Here is a 19,367-nt window from a genome sequence, read left to right on the forward strand (position 1 = left end):
CTGTAACTGCCATCAGCCACAAAATAATGAGATGCAGCCACACCTGCCTCACAAGTCGCTTTGATATGAGGACTTGCATAAAGGAAGATGTTTGTGGTACATAAAAACTCCTTTGTTCACCCATGTGACAGTTCAACATATCTTTCAACACCATCTGCTGACACCTTCACCATTTATGCTTAGGATGGTCTAGCAGCAGGTCTAGCAGCACTCTCACTTCAATGGTCTCAACTATCCCCCCATGTTATAAAATCCACTAGTTTATTTAGATTACCTTGACGTTTTCTTTGTCTTCATGAGGAGGTGCAGAACAGCCCACAGTACAAAATGGGGCTCTGTTAAGTAACTGAGTATGTTCTTACAAGTTTGCTTTGTGCATAGCTAGGGTTGAAACTATAGCTCTAATTATGTTTGAGCCTTGGATTTCGGAAATTGTGTAATATATAATAATGAGGGGCACAAGCTACGTCGTGTAACCTTAACTCTACCTTCCTCGGATGAGACGACTGAATGTATGAATTACACCATGCTCCTGCAGATAATGCACCACGCTGGGTTAGCAGGGACCCTCAGCACCGGAGAACATAATCTATCCGCTTCTGAATGATAAGACAAAAGCTGTGTTTAGGTCAGGGAACTCAATAAGAGTTAACTACACTCAGACTCCTGAACAAAAAGTCTGCTTCACAAAAACAAGTCCTCATCTACTTTTACAACACTTCATCTCCTTTTTTAATTCTATCTGAAATTATACTTACACTTCTCCAGAACTATATCTGCCAAACACCCTTCTTAGATGTTCTTGCCATTTTTTAAAGTTCACCCTCTCTGAACATTGTCAAGGACATTGTCAAACTGTGGGAGCCGAGTCAAATCACACAGATCTGTATGGTGGTAGGTGTGTGAGCCCAAAGTCGTTGAAAGTGACAAGTCTTAGACATCTTTTACACAGCCATACAGACCTGAATTCACTAAAGGACTTTGCCAATAACTGACACTTGAAGGGTCTATGTCCAAGCTTTAGATGCTTAAAACATCCATTTTGCTCCTACCAACCTTATGGAACCAAATTTTCTATCAGCAAAACTGGTAAAACACTTAGAGCACAACTGCTGAGCATTTGCAGGAACAATTGCATTTTGATAGCACCTAAGCTCCAAGAGGTTCACAAGTTGGGCTTTCACCTGACTGTGGAGATTGATCTAAGTGTTCTTGGAGACTGCCAAATAAGCAAGCTTTTGATATTGCCACACGTAGATATAACACACGACAGGCAGCGATTTGAACTACAAACATCTCACCCTACTGCCACATGAATAGCACTAAGCACATGGGAAACTTGGTCTCAAACCCTAATTCTGCCTGAAAAAGAATTCTGCTCATTTCTTCCACCTCCCAGGACAGAATCCCAATTGCAAACTCTTGGTGTTTGGGGGGGGTTCCCTCTCGTTTTTCAAAGACTGCCTTATGCTATCAGCTGAGGTCTGCTTCATTCAGTGTCTGAATTGTTATTGCCATCTCATAACATGAACAATGCAGTAACCTGTTCCAGATGGCTCCAGCCAGAAGCTCAAAAGCACAGTCCCACACATATTTTCCTTTCCCAGCCAAACATAACACAAGCAAGAATTAACAGTGAAAATTAACATAATATGTAATTTTAAAAACATCACTAGTGCTAACTAAAATGTACTGCGAACGTAGAGTCTCCGAGATGTCTTGTCATGTTGTGTCGATTTGCAGGTCACACTGCTGTTGTTAGGAAGGAGGAAGTGTAACAGTTCCTGTTGTGCCGCTGTCTCTTGGGGCTCAGTTGTCTCCATATGGTACAGTTACCACCTGTGTGAGATATCCGTGGAAAAAAGAGCCAACACAGCATCCTTTTCTTCCCTCCTGTGTGGGGATGTCACTCACCTGTCTGAAGCGTGCATTTCTGTGGGATGACAATACTGCTGATGCTATCGCTGCTTCCCAAGAACAATAAGCAGAGTGCCCCTTTAATACTGTAGCAGATGTTCTCAGAGTACCCTACCAGACGGACCACATAATTTAAAGTTTTTGTTTTACCTTATCTAACTCTACATCTTATAGATGTAAATATCTTTACGGGTCTGTGGTCACTGATACTGGTTTCTAACAGCACATTTTCTTGCAGGAAAAAAGTAATCAGTGGAAAATCCAGACACCACTGGATCCATTCTGAAAAGTAACAACGGTAAAGATGGACTGATATCTGACTCCACTTTATTGCTTTGAAAACGTATTAATCATCCCATTAAATGAGGAATAGCAGGATCTAGCAGGTACATACTGAAACCCAAACAGCTTAAACCTGTGCCCAGTGAACTGCATCTGCTGTAAGACAAAACTGTTCCGGGTATAGTTCCTTTAGTGAGATCAAGTTTGATGTTCATGATCACCTGTTTAGCTGTAGTGTTTTCTAGGAAGGTCTAGGAAGGCCACCTGAGGCGAAAAAGAGTAATATTCCTGGAAGAATGCTTCATATGGTTCGGGGGTTTTTTCCCCCAGCAAAAGTAAGGTAAGCAAACAAACTAAAAGCTTTTTATAACTTTCCCAGGAAAAATAGAGTTTTTCATAGCATTTTTGGTGCATGTGACAGCTCTCAGCACATCCCTTCACATTACTATTCATTTGCAATGGTATACAACATTCTTCTTGATTTTTCAATCCTTAAATGACCGGCATGTATGCTTTTAAAACTATTTTCCTGTAAAAAGTGTATAGAACATCCTCCTGTAACTAAAGACATAAGATCTCCTTGAGAACTCACAGCTCCCCCTTGAGTTGTTGTGAGTATCCAAGAACATGATGCCCCAGCCACTGTTAATACTTTTACTTTTTTTTCTGTTGCATCTCATCCTTGAGCATAGCTCTGGTAAATGCAATTCACATTTTGCCTGAAACTAGACAGACATATTTGTTTGTTTTTGTTTATTTTCTAAGATTGACATGTACATAAGCGAGGCTGTGGTCTTTTCTCCTCTGCATTTTTGTCAAATGGTCTAGACAGTGTGGTTGAAAACAATGCTCTTTAATCTTGTGACAAGATGTTTACCAGCCCCCTTTAATAATAAGCGTAAATCCTTTATGGCCAATTTCAGCTAAGAATGACCTTCCATAAATAAAGACCTAAAACTCTTTTAATACTTCTGGACAAAGACTAAAGTCTGTTTCACTATTTGAGCAAGCCAACATTCAGTCTTTGCAAGTGCCTGGGATACATAAAACATTGGTCTCCAATTACGACCAGACAGTAAGAAGTACACACTAAAATGTATATTTCCCTTAGAAATATTCAGGACTGATTTATTTTATGTTTAAATGCCTCAAGGCTGCAGTGTCTTTTGCAGTTTCTCAAGTTCTTTACTAGCTTGTGTACCACCCCGTACACACCGGGCACATCTGGCACAACAGCATCAGGCTGCACGTTAGAGCAGCTGACTGGAGACAGTAGTTCACCCTTCCAAGTTAACCTGGCAGCGTTCCCTCTCTGCTGGGGCATGCGTGCTAGTAAAACATCGGCCTTACCTGTGCTTTCTCCTCTCCCAGGTACTTTATTTCTATCACATGGAATTTACATTTTGGGTAGGTTTTCTTTTTTTTTTCCCGGACTTAGAATCATAGAATAGTTTGGGTTGGAAGGGACCTCTAAAGGTCATCTAGTCCAACCCCCCTGCCGTGGGCAGGGACAGCTTCAACTAGATCAGGTTGCTCACAGCCCCGTCCAACCTGACCTTGATGTTTCCAGGGATGGGGAATCCACCACCTCTCTGGGCAACCTCTGCCAGTGCTTCACCACCCTCAGCGTAAAAAATTTCTTCCTTATATCTAGTCTGAATCTACCCCCCTTTAGTTTAAGGCCATTCCCCCTTGTCCTGTCGCAACAGGCCCTGTTGCAAACTAGCAAACTAAACTAGAACTAGCAAACTAAAAAGTTTGCCACCACCTTTTTTATAAGCATCCCTTTAAGTACTGATAGGCTGCAATAAGACTTAGTTGAGCATCTTTTCTCCTTTTTTTTTTTTTTTTTTATTTTTCTTTTAGTCTGCTTAGGCAATTCACTTTGTTTTTATACAGAGCAAAAGATTACCCTCCATAGCATGGAGCATATTCTGCACTTTCCATCAAAACACTTCAGGTTCTGAGCAAACCCAAACAAGTCTGTGGAAATGCCATCTCTCAGCGGGGACGGTTGAATGTTCACAAGTATGTGCACTATTTTTGTAAGGGCACCTGCCAGAACCCTGCCGATGAATCCAGAGTAGAAAAATGTTTGACATCAGCCCTCTCTTCCAGAGCTTCTCTCTTTCCAAGTGGTGGAAAACATTCCCTTTTAAAAAATGTTTCACTCTTCTAGCTGCACATATAAGCAAAGACTTCTGGTTTCTTTTTCCAATAAAATGATCGGCAAAGATGCCCACGTTTTTGGATCTTTTCCTTATGATTTCCAGGGCTATATGTTAGACAAATACAGGAGTGGCAGAAAGTTTCCGCATGAGTAGAGGGATAGTTTTGACTGTTTTGTACTTATTCATCTGCTTTCCTAAGCCCAGAAGACATTTATAAACTTTTCTTCAATTTAAAAACTACTACACTTAATTTACTTATTCCCATAGCAGGGATTATACCATTTCACAATTTATCTGTTTACTTTTGGAGTTTTGTAAGTTAACCATGCTGTTTGGAAATAAATTGGCTGTGAAGCTGGGTGATAAAAATGATGTGTGTTGTCTATTTGTTTTCAGACTCATTGTTCACTGCTCTGCAGCAATGAGGGCTGCTATAAGGAAGCGATTCAGAATGCTCCAGGTAGCAATTCTGCTGAGCAGGGGATGTACTCCTGTTTGCTAGTTCTGCTGTACACACGCTGCAGTGCTTACAAAGTCTTGCAAAAGGATGCAGTTTACAGCACAGATTGTTTCTTTTTTTTAATCTGCCGGCCTTTGCTTTGACTTGCGCTGGTTGTCACAGCACAAGGAGCTCAGCAATACCGGCTGTTCCCAGGGGCTCCAGTCCGTTCGGGTGCTGTGGGGGACCAGAACCGCAAGCAGCCATGCGAAAAGTCAGTGGAACTGGACCCTCCTCCCAACAGAGGCGCTTGTACTGCTAACAGAGCCCTTAGCTGGAGCCTGATAAAGCAATCAGTCCCCGTTTTGTCCACTGTTTCAGAGCAAAATTCAAGAAGCTGAAGGGTGCCAGATGAAGAAAATAGAAAGGAACAAAAATTCTGACAGGTTAAATGTAAAAAACAGAAAAGCGGCCAAGAAAGTTTGAGAAACAAATCATAAGAGGCATAAAAGCTAATAATAAATTCTTTTTCAGACACACCAAGAGCAGGAAAACTGCCAAACAGTCTGCAAAGCCAACAGATGAACAAGGTATAAAAATAGTGCTTAGAAAAGATAAAATCACAGTAGAAAGTTAAGTGATTCTTCTTCATCTGCATTTGCTAGAGAAACTTCAAGAGGTTCCCATAGTGGAATTTAAAAAAAAAAAGAAAGAAAGAAAGAAGTAAAAACAAACAAACAAAAAAACATACTTGGGAGAATCTGCCTAAAATTGAAGTGCCAACAGAAGAGGTTGTAGAACAAATCAAGAAAATGAAGAGTAACGATTCACCAGAACTCACTTGACATTTAGAAATTGTGTTGTAACTGAATTAAATGTGAAGGTATGTAACAGCTCAATTATTTATCATAAGTGTAACCTCTCACAAAATTGCCTTAGTACTAGCAGAACAGGAGGTACCAGATAAAATACTGTATTTAATAGGTTTCCATATAATGCTTAATAAAATACAGAACAGTAAATCCAATATATCAGGCAAATCAATAGCACAGCACAGGGGACTTAGCATTGATCTTTTAGGCATAGATTTCCTTGGAGATTATCCTTAACAACTACGTATCTCAGAAAACTAGCTCTGATCCACGGTATATGGATTTATTTTTACATTTACTCTGTTAGTCCGTGCAACTGAAACTGGCTCCAGCCAACTCCTAACTGGCACCTGTAAATAGCAAACATGAAATTTTCCTGGCAAAAACTTGGGAATTTGGGTATAATAGTTGCCGTTTCCTTCTAATCTAGGATTTCATCTACAGCCTTTGTAGCAACCCTTGGTAGCCCAAGAAAGTGACGATGGAATGGGCACCGAAGCTGAGTTAGGTGTGGCTAAGACTCCCATTCCCTAAGAACATGCCTTTAGGAGGTCTGCTGAGATGCCTTTAGAAGACCAGAGAACGGGGGTAAAGAGGGAAGGACCCAAGAAGTAAGTCCAACTGCTTTTTGAAGTGGAACTTCTCGGCACTAAGCTCATCTCCTCTCCTCCGCACTCCATTTTTGGTAGCAGTTATAGGTGCATCAGTACCCTGGGCAACTGGGGAACTCAGTGCCAAGCACAAAGTCAAGACCACGTCACCGTGACAGAGTACACATAACCTTCTTCCTGTGAGTTACACGCTCAAATCAGTCTCAGTTTGGCCTCTCACCAGAGTTTTGTTTATACCTCCAGAACTGGAAGGTTGGCCTTTCAGTTTTGATCAATTGCAATGCTTTCTGATGTTTCCCTATTCCATTTTAGTTTCCGATGAAAATCTTTTCTTTCATGAACTAGATTTACTAGTCACATTTGGCCAGGGCAGTGCAGGCTTCAGGTTGCCTGCAAAGCATCTGACTATCAAAAGTACCAGTACGAGGAAGTTGGAGCCACTGATTGAGTTCAGGAAAAGAACATCACAGCCAGAGCGCTGAGGGCTCCCTGAATTCCCAGTCCAAGTAGGCAGGTTCTGGGCAGCACACCATACTCATCGTTCTGTCAAGAGTCCAGTAAAGACAGAGGTACCATCTACAAGATCTTTGCCTGCAGGTGGCACTCTGTAGGTCCTTGATCCTGAGTACTCTGCAGACAGTGTGCTATTCAGAGTCTGGGTTTGGGTCCAGACAGATCTGGCAAGCCTAGTTATGACTCACTCGTTTGCTTTAGAATCCTGTAGTTTCATAATAAGCCTCCTCTAAGTTAGCTGAAAACTGTTAAACACATCTGTTCCTGCTCCTATTGTCAAAAATAAGGCAGTCTTCTGTTTGCCTTCATTTTTATTGGCACCCGCTACTTGAGCATACAGAGCAAAGTGCAGTCTAAATATTTTCCAGTTCTATTTCCAGAAAAAGTTTGTTTTGATGACTATTTTTCAGTGCTCCAGTCTACCATTCAAGCCCCTTCCTTTACTATATTTTTACTCCTGGTACAATTTAGTGTTGGATCCATGGTATCGCACATAAACCAAAACATATGGATGAATGAGAATCAACTCAGTGATTCGCCTGTAATTCTGAAAACACCCTTTTATTACAAACAAAAGCATCACTCAAGTACTTTAATACCTTATAAGCACATAAACAAACATATGGATGAATGAGAATCAACTCAGTGATTCGCCTGTAATTCTGAAAACACCCTTTTATTACAAACAAAAGCATCACTCAAGTACTTTAATACCTTATAACAATAGAGAAAACTGCTGCAGGAGACGGGGAAATATTTTTACATAAAGGTTAATTTTACAACCAACATTTCATGTGGTTGGCTCCCCCCATGACTAGCTGAATGCCAAATCCTTTATTTCCCTTCCTATATGCAGTTTCCCAGACACCTGCACCCGAAAGTGTTCGGGATCATTCTCACGTTAACTACTTATTCTCCTGACAAATAACGTTTGCAGCTCTCATCTTTTATACATGTTCCCAATCAGGAACTAATATTCTTATCCAACTCGCCTTATTTGCTCAAAACTGCTACTACCTCTTACTGTTGCGCTATTTACATCTGGTTGCCACTTTGTTGCTTAAGCTAAATATATTTTTATTGATAATACTATACTTACTGTTCAGGAACCACATGGATTCAGGCTACCTAAGTTGTAAAAATCCAGTTGCCTCTGCCAAACTTAAGATGGGCTTCTGTCTCTCTGGGCAGCATGGAAAGGTCAAATTCCCAAAACCTTAGCATGTCCTTAGCTCCCTACTCCCTAATTTACAAAAGTTTAGATTGGAAGCGTTGTAACTCTTAGCTTCCTGTTCTCGGAAGGTTGTGTCTAGCAGTGCTTCCCGTTCTAGGGAGTCAGGAGCTACCACCAGTCTGCTTTTACTAGGTCAAGATCAATCATCCGACTTTGCTCGCCTGATAGAATAGCCTTCGCAGAAAGCTGCCAAATGATAAAATACACACCATTTTGAGTGCGTTATGTGCTTCTTTTCCCTGACCCCTTGGACTATTAATTATTCCATCAACAAACATTAGATACGAAGTGGTATCTAATGTGCTACAGTGATGGCTAATAGTTACTATTTCATAATGACGTAGAAGAAATAGTTCCTAGCTGCCTCAAATCAGTAAAGTCTCTTTGGTCTGTGCCCCAAACCTGGTCATGCTGCAATTCAACCCATCTTGCACGACCATCTTGAAATCACTGGGGGGAAACACAAGCAGCATCTGATGTTGCAAATGAAAACCTTAGGCTTAACCACATGGAAGTACTGCCAGATTCCCCTTACCTTGATGATACTGGTTGATATTCAAAGTGTATCCAGACAGCGCTCTGAAGAGTTAGGTTTCCTTTACGCTAAGGGAGACAGAACAACGTTCTAGGTTGTTGGTACAGCAAGGGTCAGACTTGCTCACTTCGTTAACGAACACCAAAAATAGGCATAAGTAGTTTGTTTCCCTGATACCGTTGATCTGTAGTCTGTCAGTGCTTGTTGAAATACCATGTGACAGGGCTTCTAAATTCTGTTCTGTCAATCATTGACAAAAACCTCTAATAGTTGACTGTAACTCAAATATTATAATCTTTTCCCACTTTTCCACAGACTCATACTTTTTAAATGGTCCTCTCATTAAAACAAATGGTTAATTGCAAGCATTGAAAACTAGACGGAGCCACGGGGAAATACGATTTCTGGTCTATTCCCTGTCAACCACTGCATACGATTTCTTTCATTCATTCATACAATTCCCACCTGGTACACATGCAAAACTCTCTGCTGCTGACAAGTTCAGCAGCCACATGAAGTACCGAGACTAAACTGCAACGCTGCTTTCTTGGTAAGAAGAATGGTCTTCTCAAAGCCTGAGGCATATTGTCAGGGCTGTTAAAAAGCAAGTAGCGAGTCTCTAGCTGTATTTCTCTGGGGACAAGCAGAAGACCACAGCCTGTCTCACACACTTCAGCAGAAGCAAATGTACTGACAAGAGTGAAGCTGAGAAGGTTTTGATGCAAGACACACAAGAAATCCTCTTTAATATTTATTTTTATTACTGTTGTGGGAAGTTGTAGGAAGACAACTCTCACATTGCACACACCGAACAATATTAGTAATTTTTGGGTTTGTCAGCATACTCACAAATGGGAAAGTACATTCAGAAAGACATTTTCTAGTCTTGGTGGCAAAGAACGCCCTTTTCTTCGGAAAAAAAATTCCACCTTCAAATTCTCTGCTGTCAGATACACATTTTAGACTTCAGTAAAGGAGTGTGGATGCTAGCAAATGCATTTCATCTTCTCATCCACTTGCAGGAAGTGCACACAATCTCCTTTTTTCAGCAGACTATGTTAAAGTTTAACTCACGCAATAAGTATACAGGCCCTAAAAGACATAGGTGATTGACCTACTCAAATATATGCCCCTTAGGAACATTATAGCTGCGTTTCACTATTGTGCATTAACACGTCTTCAGTCAGGAAATCCGTTGTCCCACTTATTTGCCAGTTTGACTTGTTTTCACACCTTCATGAAACATGTGTTAACATCTCTGTTGTCACTGACTCTGCAGGCACTTGCCTGTTAACCATAAAAATACCTAAGAGAATTTGGGAATATATTCCCCATATGCTCCTTCAGAGCAGGGGGTGCAAGTCCCAAGATAGGCTGGATCTTGCCAAAGCAAAACTGGACTTCATTAAAATACACTACGCTAGAAGTAGATGATTGAGGACTCCCGTGTACACACAAGGTTCCTTCCTGGGTGTCTTCCAGCTGACTGGGCATTAGAACCACAATCCGAGATTGTACAGGTTTTAGGATTGTAGGAAAAAAAAAAATATATGTTTACACTCATTTCTACATAATTCAAAGGGTAAGATGTTTATACTCCTAATATTTGACAGCTGATTGATGGTTTGAGGAAGACTAGCTACATGCAGTATGATCCAAAGTCTGCCAGTCACTTAACAAAATGGCAAGTTCTCTCTCCCATATAAATCAAACACAAGGATCCAAGGGATCCTTTCTCTATGATCTCAGACAAGGAAAACAAAGCTCAGGCCACAGCTTCTATTGTTGAGTAAGAAGCTGCAGCACTCTTTTCCTTTCTTTATTGATTTAGGGCAAAATTCCAGCAAAATAGAACACTGCTACAGAGCTTTGTGCAGCTGCTACCATGGGTGAGCAGAAACTGCCTACTGAAAATGAGATTATCTGGGCTGCTGTCAGTCTCCGGGGCTCAGCTCAGTTGGCATGTGGCTGAACAGTCTTGAAGGCATAACCTTAGCTGTGACGTTTCCTCATTTGTGTTTCCTCCTTCAAGCTTAAGATATTGAGTTTAACTTTTTTTTAAATGTGGCAAAGCTCCAATCCCTACCAACAGACACTGTATCTTTAAAATAGGAATTATTCTTTCATCTTATGAGGATAATGAATGGTTTTGAATTTGTCAGGGTAATCAAATGTTAAATTTGATCAACATGTAAGTGTATTCTCACTTCACTCAAAAGCATGGTCCCAGAAGACTTGTTACTACATTCATATGTTTTTCTTGACTGCTGTATTTTCCTAGTCCACCTAATAAATGACAACAGAAATACAGCACAAGAGAGTCATCTGTTATGTCCCACCCCCCCTTTTTTCACCTTGCACTTTTGAGTTGGTGTGAATCTGCACCTCTCCTAGCAATTTGAGATGTCACTCCATTTTCAGCTGTGAACTCCACAGCTACATGCAAAGATTTGCAAGACATTCTTATGTCTAGTTAGGTGATCTAGTAGCATACATGCTCAGCTTCTGCAACCACAAGAGCCATCCTAGCTGTGGTACTACAACATTCACAAGAATTTTAGTTATAGGAGGAAATCTAAATAGTGTACATTCACACTGGAAGAAAATATTGCTGTGGTAATAGGAATGAAACAGAATTGGCAGAAGCAGACTTAAAAAAAGGGGCACTTTCTGGGTGTAACATTCCACATAGCTGGAACTGTGAGTGGCAAGGGAGCTGCATCATGTTTCCTCAAAAGGGGAACCATTTGTGTATGGTTCCCAACGAGAACAATCCAAAACAAAAAAAAAGCCAACCAAAAAACCAAACAACCCAAGGCATAAAAGAACTCAAATCAAAATGGCTACAAATAGAGAAAAAAGGTTTTTTTCAGTCTGCTTAAGAGGCCTGGGAAGTGTTTTGGTGTTACTGTGGATATTCACAGTGATACTTAGTAGCTGACCACCACAGACCACAAAAGGTTAACCTTTTCAAAGGCAGTTTGGCACAGGCTGCCAGAAACTTGAGAGCAAGCAATACTAGTTTTAAAATCTAATCTGTGAGAAGCTGTTTAATGGCTATCTTAACAAAAGAGTAAAGAAAGATTAATACACTATCAGTGCTCAAGGATGATGTACAACATCTGTGAACATTTAAAAAGAAATTGCATTTAACCAGCAATGCCACAAGCTCAATAAGGCAGCACAGAATGACCCCAGATTACTTAATATGGTCACTTACTGAATGATAAATGCTCCTTTCTGTGTATGAAAAAATTAACAGTTATCTTCCAATTGTTGTTTCCAACAAGGAAAATAAGCCTTTAATCACTTCATACAATTGTCTTCTGCTTGGCAAAACGTTTGAGAGTTTTAGCAGCATGGCTGAACTCCCAATTTGGAATAAATTTGCCTGAATTAGCCTTTCAACAGATCTAACACAACCAGCAAACAACAGGCGCGTTTCTTGCACACTTATGCTGATAACATGCTTTAACGACTACTTGCTACAAAACGTATTTCAGAGTTAGATAGGTGATGCTTTCAGATACTGAAATTTAGAATCTCATACTGTTCTATAAGCTTGAAACAAACACAATAGTCCAAGACTCAGCGCTGCTACTGCTGTAAACAACGTACCATGTACAGATTATTTTTTCCTTTAAATAAAATGCCAGCAGCTGCCTATTCCTGTGTTTTTTATTGAAGACTGGTTTCCATATTTAAGCTTTGCGGGGCTGCAAATAAATTCAGTAGTATATAATGGCACAACACAATAGAACAAAAATTGTAGGCTGGTAATTCTTACATATTAGCGTCTAGGAAAGCTAATTAGAAGCTTTCTACCTGAAAGAAAACTGCTCAAGGCAACAAAGTATTAAATTACTGGAAGGGGAAAAAAAGAGCCAAAATAAAACAAATACATACAATATTTTTAATTCCTCAAGCCTTACTGCTACCACTGCTGTATGTGTATATATGCTTATATGTATTTTATGTATTTTTTTTTTAAACATCGACACAAAGACTACTTTGGTTTCAATGTCTAGATAAATCAAAGACTCCTCTGTTTGAAAGAATGCATGAAGCTGTTACCTCTGACATTTCCACAGTATACTAATGTGTCTCTGTATTAAACAAACATTTGTATTTTTTCATCAAGTAGATGACAAGAAAAAATTTAATTTTATTCTAGTTAAATCTACTCCCACATTGGGAGTGTTTGGGAGGATGCGACATCAAGTTTACAAGTATGTCTGATTAAACGAGTTGAGAAAATTATTCTTGAACTTTTATACGATAATGTGGCAATAAAGTCATCAAAACTGGCAGTAAGATGACATCAAAGCTTAAAATTGCAATGCTCTCATGTGGTATGTGATAATGTGAAATACTTCCAAGGTAAGCATCTTCCATTCTGTCTCTTCTGCTTTAGCAATCAGTCACTGCTCTACATATTCCAGGTAGCCTGCCTTATTAGTTGTTTATGCAAAATGGGTCAAGAACATGAATAAGAAGCAATAATAAAATGCAGGCTGGGAACTGACATTTGGTAAAAAGAATTCTTTCTACACTGGTCACTCTAATGTGACAAGTTATATGGCTGTGACTAACTGGTTTAATGGAGGGGAGTTTAATTTTTAAAAAATACACCTGTGCATTCTTTTACAGTAACAATTAGAAAGATAACCAGTTACTTTCTTCTCTTTGCATAGAATGCAGGATGAGCAAAGAACAGCAAAAAAAATGAAAGAGTAAAGAGGAGAACAGAAAATCCTAACCCTTATTTTCCCCCCTTATATCAAGTTTGCAAAATTAATTCCTTACTAGAATTCTGTTACCTTACCACTAAAGATAACTGACAGCTTGTTACACCAAAACAAGGAGGACCATACTCTTCTTGCCTCACAAAAGCAAGGTGAAAGAGTACAATTAAGTTAAATGAAGAATGAAAATTTTCAACTACTGCACCTGCTCATAAATTCCCCAGAGAATTTTTTTCCCCCCACTGCTGTGTGAAAGACCCACACAATTAACAGCATAGACTATGTGAGTCACATACTTAACATGTGGGAAACTGCTAAGGTAAATATATACGAAACAGTTATCAAGCACAAAGTAAACACAGAAGAAAAATTAGAGGAAAAAATATATCCGCTAATCTTTCAATAAAAACAAATCTTGAAGGTTTATAATAGTCTGTGAAACAGTCTAAGAAAGAAGAGAGAAACAAGGCAATGAAGTTGTTCTACACTTTTCAGTGGGAAAGCACTGCCTGGAACACAGAACACGTTTGATTTCTAACAAAGCAACAAAACTCACCAATGTAGTTGTGGAATAAGCCCTAGAACAGAAACCTCTAAGCCATGGGGATTTTCTCCATAGTTCAACAGACCTCCTAGGACTTAAGGACTGAAGCCTCTTATATCTCTCCTGTAGAGGATTTTCTTCTCTCGGAATTAGCTTAATGAGGAATGCTGAAGTTCTTCAATACCTTTTCTTGGGTTTAGATTTCCCTCCTCAAACTCATAGCTTACTGTATAAATGGAGCTGATTTACAGCATGCAGAAACAAATGGTCTTACCATGTTTTATTTATTGGCATTTATAAAGCTTCCTGGAAGAGAAACATGTACATATTAAGTACTCTGCAATTAAAGAAAAAATTTGCACAAAAAAGTTAAGATCTGTTCAGTTAGTATATTCAGAGGAGAGTGAGCAGCATGAGTCCATTTGTAATTTATAATAAGTCACAACTTTTAAAAAATAAACATTTCCTTCTGCTTTGGCTCACCAAAAGGCAATTTTATTCTGAAGCAGCTATAGATCCTTAAACAGATATGACAACAAGAACGAACTGCACAGAGACATCCAATTTCAGTTTTCTTTATATTTGTTGTAGAAAAAAAAAGGTACCTATTCCAGTCCAGTTTAAACGAAGATGTACATTTGAAGTACCAAACTGAAATGTTCTCAGCCGAGGTAATTTCAAATTCTCATTACATGTATTACATAATGCAGAATTTACTTTGGTATACTATCTGCGGCTGCTATCCTTTCAGAAGTCAAACTGCCAAATGAATTACCTTGTCTATAATGGAGTAAAAAATTTAAAATAAAAATTCAATATGGTCAATCCACTTCCAAATTTGCATAAGTCGTCCATGAAACATTAACATACTGGAGAAGAGGGACTCAAGCAGTTCTTAAGGTAAACACATTAATTAAAAAAAAAACTTTGCTAGATTTCAAGGCAACAAAAGAAATTCACTATTTGACCTCTACATAAATAAATGCAAAGATTTCTTGCATTATTTTGGTTGATTCTGTACAAGTTTCAGTAATTAATTTTATTTAAATATAACTCTTACAACAATTTAATCCGGGATCTTAATGAATATGAGAAGTAAAGGTTGACTGTTCTAATATAGAACTTGCACAACAGTTATCTTAACACTGACTAAACAGGGAACGGCATACAAAAAGATTTAGAAATGACACATTTTAAACTGAAGATGTTTTATCTCAGATTCACTATGAAGATGACTTTTGCAAGATGACTTTTATCCTTTACTATGCAATTTCATTCTTCACCTGCCAAACAAAGTGTACAAGTTATCACAGCAAAATTTACACAATAATTGACTTTGGCCTTGGTATTACAAAGACCTATTTACACATTTGAGATAAGTAAGTATCTTTTTCCCTTTAAGTTCTATACATGTGTTCAAGCTTTAAGCCTATATTTGGATCTACAAAATCCTGCAAGATAAAAAGTCTCTCAAATATACATCTTAGACCATTAGAGTACAGTGTCTTTATATATGTGAACCTACCTTTTGCTAAATTACCCCCTCTTCATCACATGGACACCTCTAGAAAATGAAGCACTCGCTTCCACAGTTAACTCCTTGGTGCTGATGGGTTTGACTGCTGAAAGCAGCTATTAGTCAGGGGGGTGGGGGTGTGTGTGTCAAATCATTATGCAAAAAGGGATTAACATGCCTCAAATTGCCCCCAAATGTGACCAGTCCTGTAAATAAAAAGATACATGTCCTAGTGTACATTAACTAAATGTCATAAATCGTGTGTGGGAAGACTGCAGCTGCTCAATAATCACACTCCCATACGTCCACCATCTTATTCTTTGGAGTTTGTGTCATTAATTGAACACCTCAAGTAAGATCAAGTTTGGCTGGAGGTGTTTTGTTTTTTTTTTTTAATTCTGGTTCTTGAAGGCCCACTGCCAATGGCAGATCATTTTAATGGAAAAACAGATCTCAACACCAAAGAGTTAATGCTGTCTATGCATAACTGAAACAGCTCAGAGTATAACTAAGGTTTAAAAGTCCTTCTATTTGTCTTGTGACAATCTAGCAACGAGATAGATTTTTTTTTTTTCCTCAGTTTAAGATTTAACCCACACCCAAAATGAATGCCTGCTGTAAAGAAGGCAGTTATTCATGCCACCATTAGAGTTTCCAAAGCACTGGTTAGTTCGTAATTAAAAGAAAAGCAAGGTATAATTACAAACAAGTACATGACTTTTTACAGAAGGCCTCATTGTGGTAAATTATATACAGCATAGTGTTCTCATTTTCCTTAAAGTGCTACTATCATCATATTGATACAAGATTATCTATTGTTTTAGGAGGTCTTTTAGTACAGCACCAGCACTGGCATCAGGGGACACTGGCAGTGGTGTAAAAGTAGGCAACGTGTCAGAAATAGGTTTCATAAGCAGATGTCCAGAATTACTAGCAGGTGTTATGAGAGGCACTGCTGCAGATCGAGGTGCTAAAAATGGATTTGCATCTGGTCTTCTGCTCATTCGCGAGACTGCAGAATCTGCAATGTAAAAAAAAAAAACCCAACAGAAACACTTTGTTAGAAAGCATTCATAAGTCTACCCAATTTTTACAGCATTTGTTCACAAACAAGTTCTAATATTACCTATTACTTTTGCAACATGAAAATCCTATCTTTTTGCCATGAACCGTAGACGCTCTCAAAGACTTTCATTCTCTCTATCTTCTCTCATCTTGGATCTCATCTGCCACTGCTTCTTTTGCTGAACAATTCCTATGTCTACACTTCAGGCCACCAGTTACAAGACTGACTAAAAGATCAGGGCACTCCCAGGACCTGCCAACCATATTGTGCTTGTTGGCAGCCGAAACTCAGTAACAGTTCAGGCTACCCAAAAAAATCTACACATCTTTGTGACAGGCACCATTAACACCTTCTGCCAAGGTTCACTTCACGCATGCAATATCAGGTATGAAATATCTGTCATGTTGACTCCAGCACTATGCAAAGGCGTAAGGGCCCTTGTGCAGGCACTACAATGCAGCACACAGGTAGGTTTCCCACCCCATGGTGTAGTGGCACACCTTCCCCAGGCTCAGCCCCAAGAAAACCCCTGTAAATAAACGTCACGGACAGTAAGTCACAATTTAGTCTTGAGACAAAACTTAATGTTCGCTCATTAGTCAAATTATTAAAACAAAAATTTTGTTAGAAAGTATTAATAAACTATTTTTTCTTTTTAATCTAACGATCGACTTGTCCCTCCTCACCTTCCCCCATCAAATCCTCACTCAGCTCCAGATGTAACCTGTTCTCAAGGTTCCTACACCAGATGTAGAACAGAAACTAAAATGACATTCCCATATCATAATAATTGTTTGGATAGGTGATTTTATGCAGATTTTTTTGTTTTAAAAAAGGTCTTTCATCATGTAAACATCCTAATTCTCATAAATGCCTTTCTGTGTGGATATTATACTGACACTTCTATGCACTTGAACTGCTACCATATGGTTTATTTCTAGGAACAAAAAACTTAAAGCACCCAAACAATTAAAGGGATATATATATTGGGTGTCTAGTTTTACAAGCCAGCAATTTAGCTCCTGAATGGATAAAAGAACCAAGAATTTAGTTCTTCCAGACAAGGAAATTGGTTTTTTTGCCAAGTAAAATAGGTACTTTAACTATTATATTACTGTTATACTACAAGGAAGAAGAATAAAAATAAGATTAAACTTAACTTAGGTTTATTAAAAAAATAAATAAGTACCGCTTTCAGAGATAAATTGGTATTTCACAGTAGACATTTATACTTTGTAACATCCAACTACTTTAGGCAAATTGAAAGAGATTTTTTTAGCATATATCTCTCTCTCTGTAGATCTATGTAATACCTAGGTTTATGGGGTTGTGGGTTTTTGGGTTGTTTTTTTTTTTTAGTTTACATTTAAAAGTTTCAATCAAAACAAGCTTCTGCAAATCAGCAGGACTGTATTAAGATGAAGTCTTAAGTGCACATAAAAAAATTAAGTACAAACTGGATCAGTCAGACTGAAGATTTGGCTCTTACATTAGTTAAACAGAAGTGCATTAATTTCAACATGCATAATATAAGCAAAATTCTTCTCTGCCTTAGGAAAAAAAAAAAAAAAAATCAAAGTTAACACTCATGCACAGCTTACAGAGATTTCAAATCAGGCCACATACTTAACTGATTTTATTTCAGTCCTCTCTGAGCAACCAGGTTCTACATACCAGAGAGGCACTACAAGGTTGGTATTACTTGCATTCTTCACTCAGTGAGACCCAAGCTGATCAACAGGGATGCTGAAAATCAGGACTGGGTTCACTGATATACCATATGGAGTTGTCTGCACAGCATCTGTTTGGCTCCAACAGGTGCTGTTAAAGGTTTTCCATATCAAAGGGAATTTGGTCCCTCTGATCTTCTGTACTGAGATTTTAGGAAGCGGGATATAGAAGCAGTGGGAAGGAGGGGTGGGGGAAGAAGAGGGAAAAAAAAGAGAAGAGAAAGTAGGAAATTGGGGGGGGGAGGGGGGGAAGAAATCAAATTCATAGTTCACAAGTGAGGAAGCACAGAATCATTGAAATCCCCTTGAAAATTCTACCTTTAGTTACTTATGTTCTGTGTATAGATTCAAATTTTCCTTCAAATGTTACCTTGCATTTGACTGTTGGATGGAGTACTGCTAGTTTTACCAGTTCCTGCTGCTCCTAAAGGTTTCATATCATTAACAGAGAGCTTGGGTGGAGGAAGGCTTGGGCAAGATTCTGTTTCGAGGAATTTCACAAACAATTCTGAAAAAGACTACGAGAGGCTACTAGTTATTATATTTTACTGATGCTCTTTTGAAAAGTATGTAAGTTAAAAATACATACACACATAAACCAAAAACATGTCAACAGCCTCCAAAGAATTTTGTACTGGTACTTAGTACTAAGTACTTAGTATTTGGTACTAAGTAGTCCTTAGTGAGTGACAATGGAATTTATTTTCAAAATACAGTTTGTTGTTGTCTCAGTAAGTGGTGTTTATGTGAAATTGGTAAACTCTAAAGATAACACACACAATTCCACCACGGTTCCATTATTGATTTAAGCCAATCGTTTCAAGAATCCCATGCTGCTACTGACATCGCAGCATTTCCTGTGTCCATGCTCAAGCAAATCACTCCTCCAGAAACACATAAAGCTTAAACATTTCTCTTAAAACCCATTGCTTTCTTCATTTGACAAAAAGTCTTGAATAAAGGAAGCATGGAATGATTAAGGTGTCAGTAGCATCACAAGATAAAATTTTGCTTAGTAAAGCCTGTACTATACATACAAAAGCATTAATTTTCATCTTCTACATCCATAGCTAATCAGACCACAATCCTCTGGTAGCCTAAGTGCCTGCATTATTTTAGTGGGCAAAAGCCAATTCCTACACTTCACGATAATTTACAGGAATCGCTTCTCAACATGCTTTTCTAGCTCAAT

The 19,367-nt window shown here is 38.7% G+C and overlaps 1 protein-coding gene across 1 annotated transcript in view; it reads right to left on the bottom strand.

Annotated features, from left to right (window-relative positions):
* Positions 1–14,136: 14,136 nt before the first annotated feature.
* The window catches only part of TRIP11 (thyroid hormone receptor interactor 11), a 32,504-nt gene continuing 27,273 nt past the window's right edge, over positions 14,137–19,367 (bottom strand). The window contains exons 18-19 of the mRNA XM_019472468.1: positions 18,546–18,693; positions 14,137–16,400 (exon numbers count right to left, since the gene is read on the bottom strand). Coding sequence (XP_019328013.1) covers positions 16,192–16,400; positions 18,546–18,693 — 357 coding nt within the window. The 3' untranslated portion in view covers positions 14,137–16,191. The remainder of the gene's footprint in view (positions 16,401–18,545; positions 18,694–19,367) is intronic.

This window comes from Aptenodytes forsteri, unplaced genomic scaffold (assembly GCF_000699145.1).
Source record: "Aptenodytes forsteri isolate BGI_AS27 unplaced genomic scaffold, ASM69914v1 Scaffold193, whole genome shotgun sequence".
In the NCBI taxonomy this organism is placed as follows: Eukaryota; Metazoa; Chordata; class Aves; order Sphenisciformes; family Spheniscidae; genus Aptenodytes; species Aptenodytes forsteri.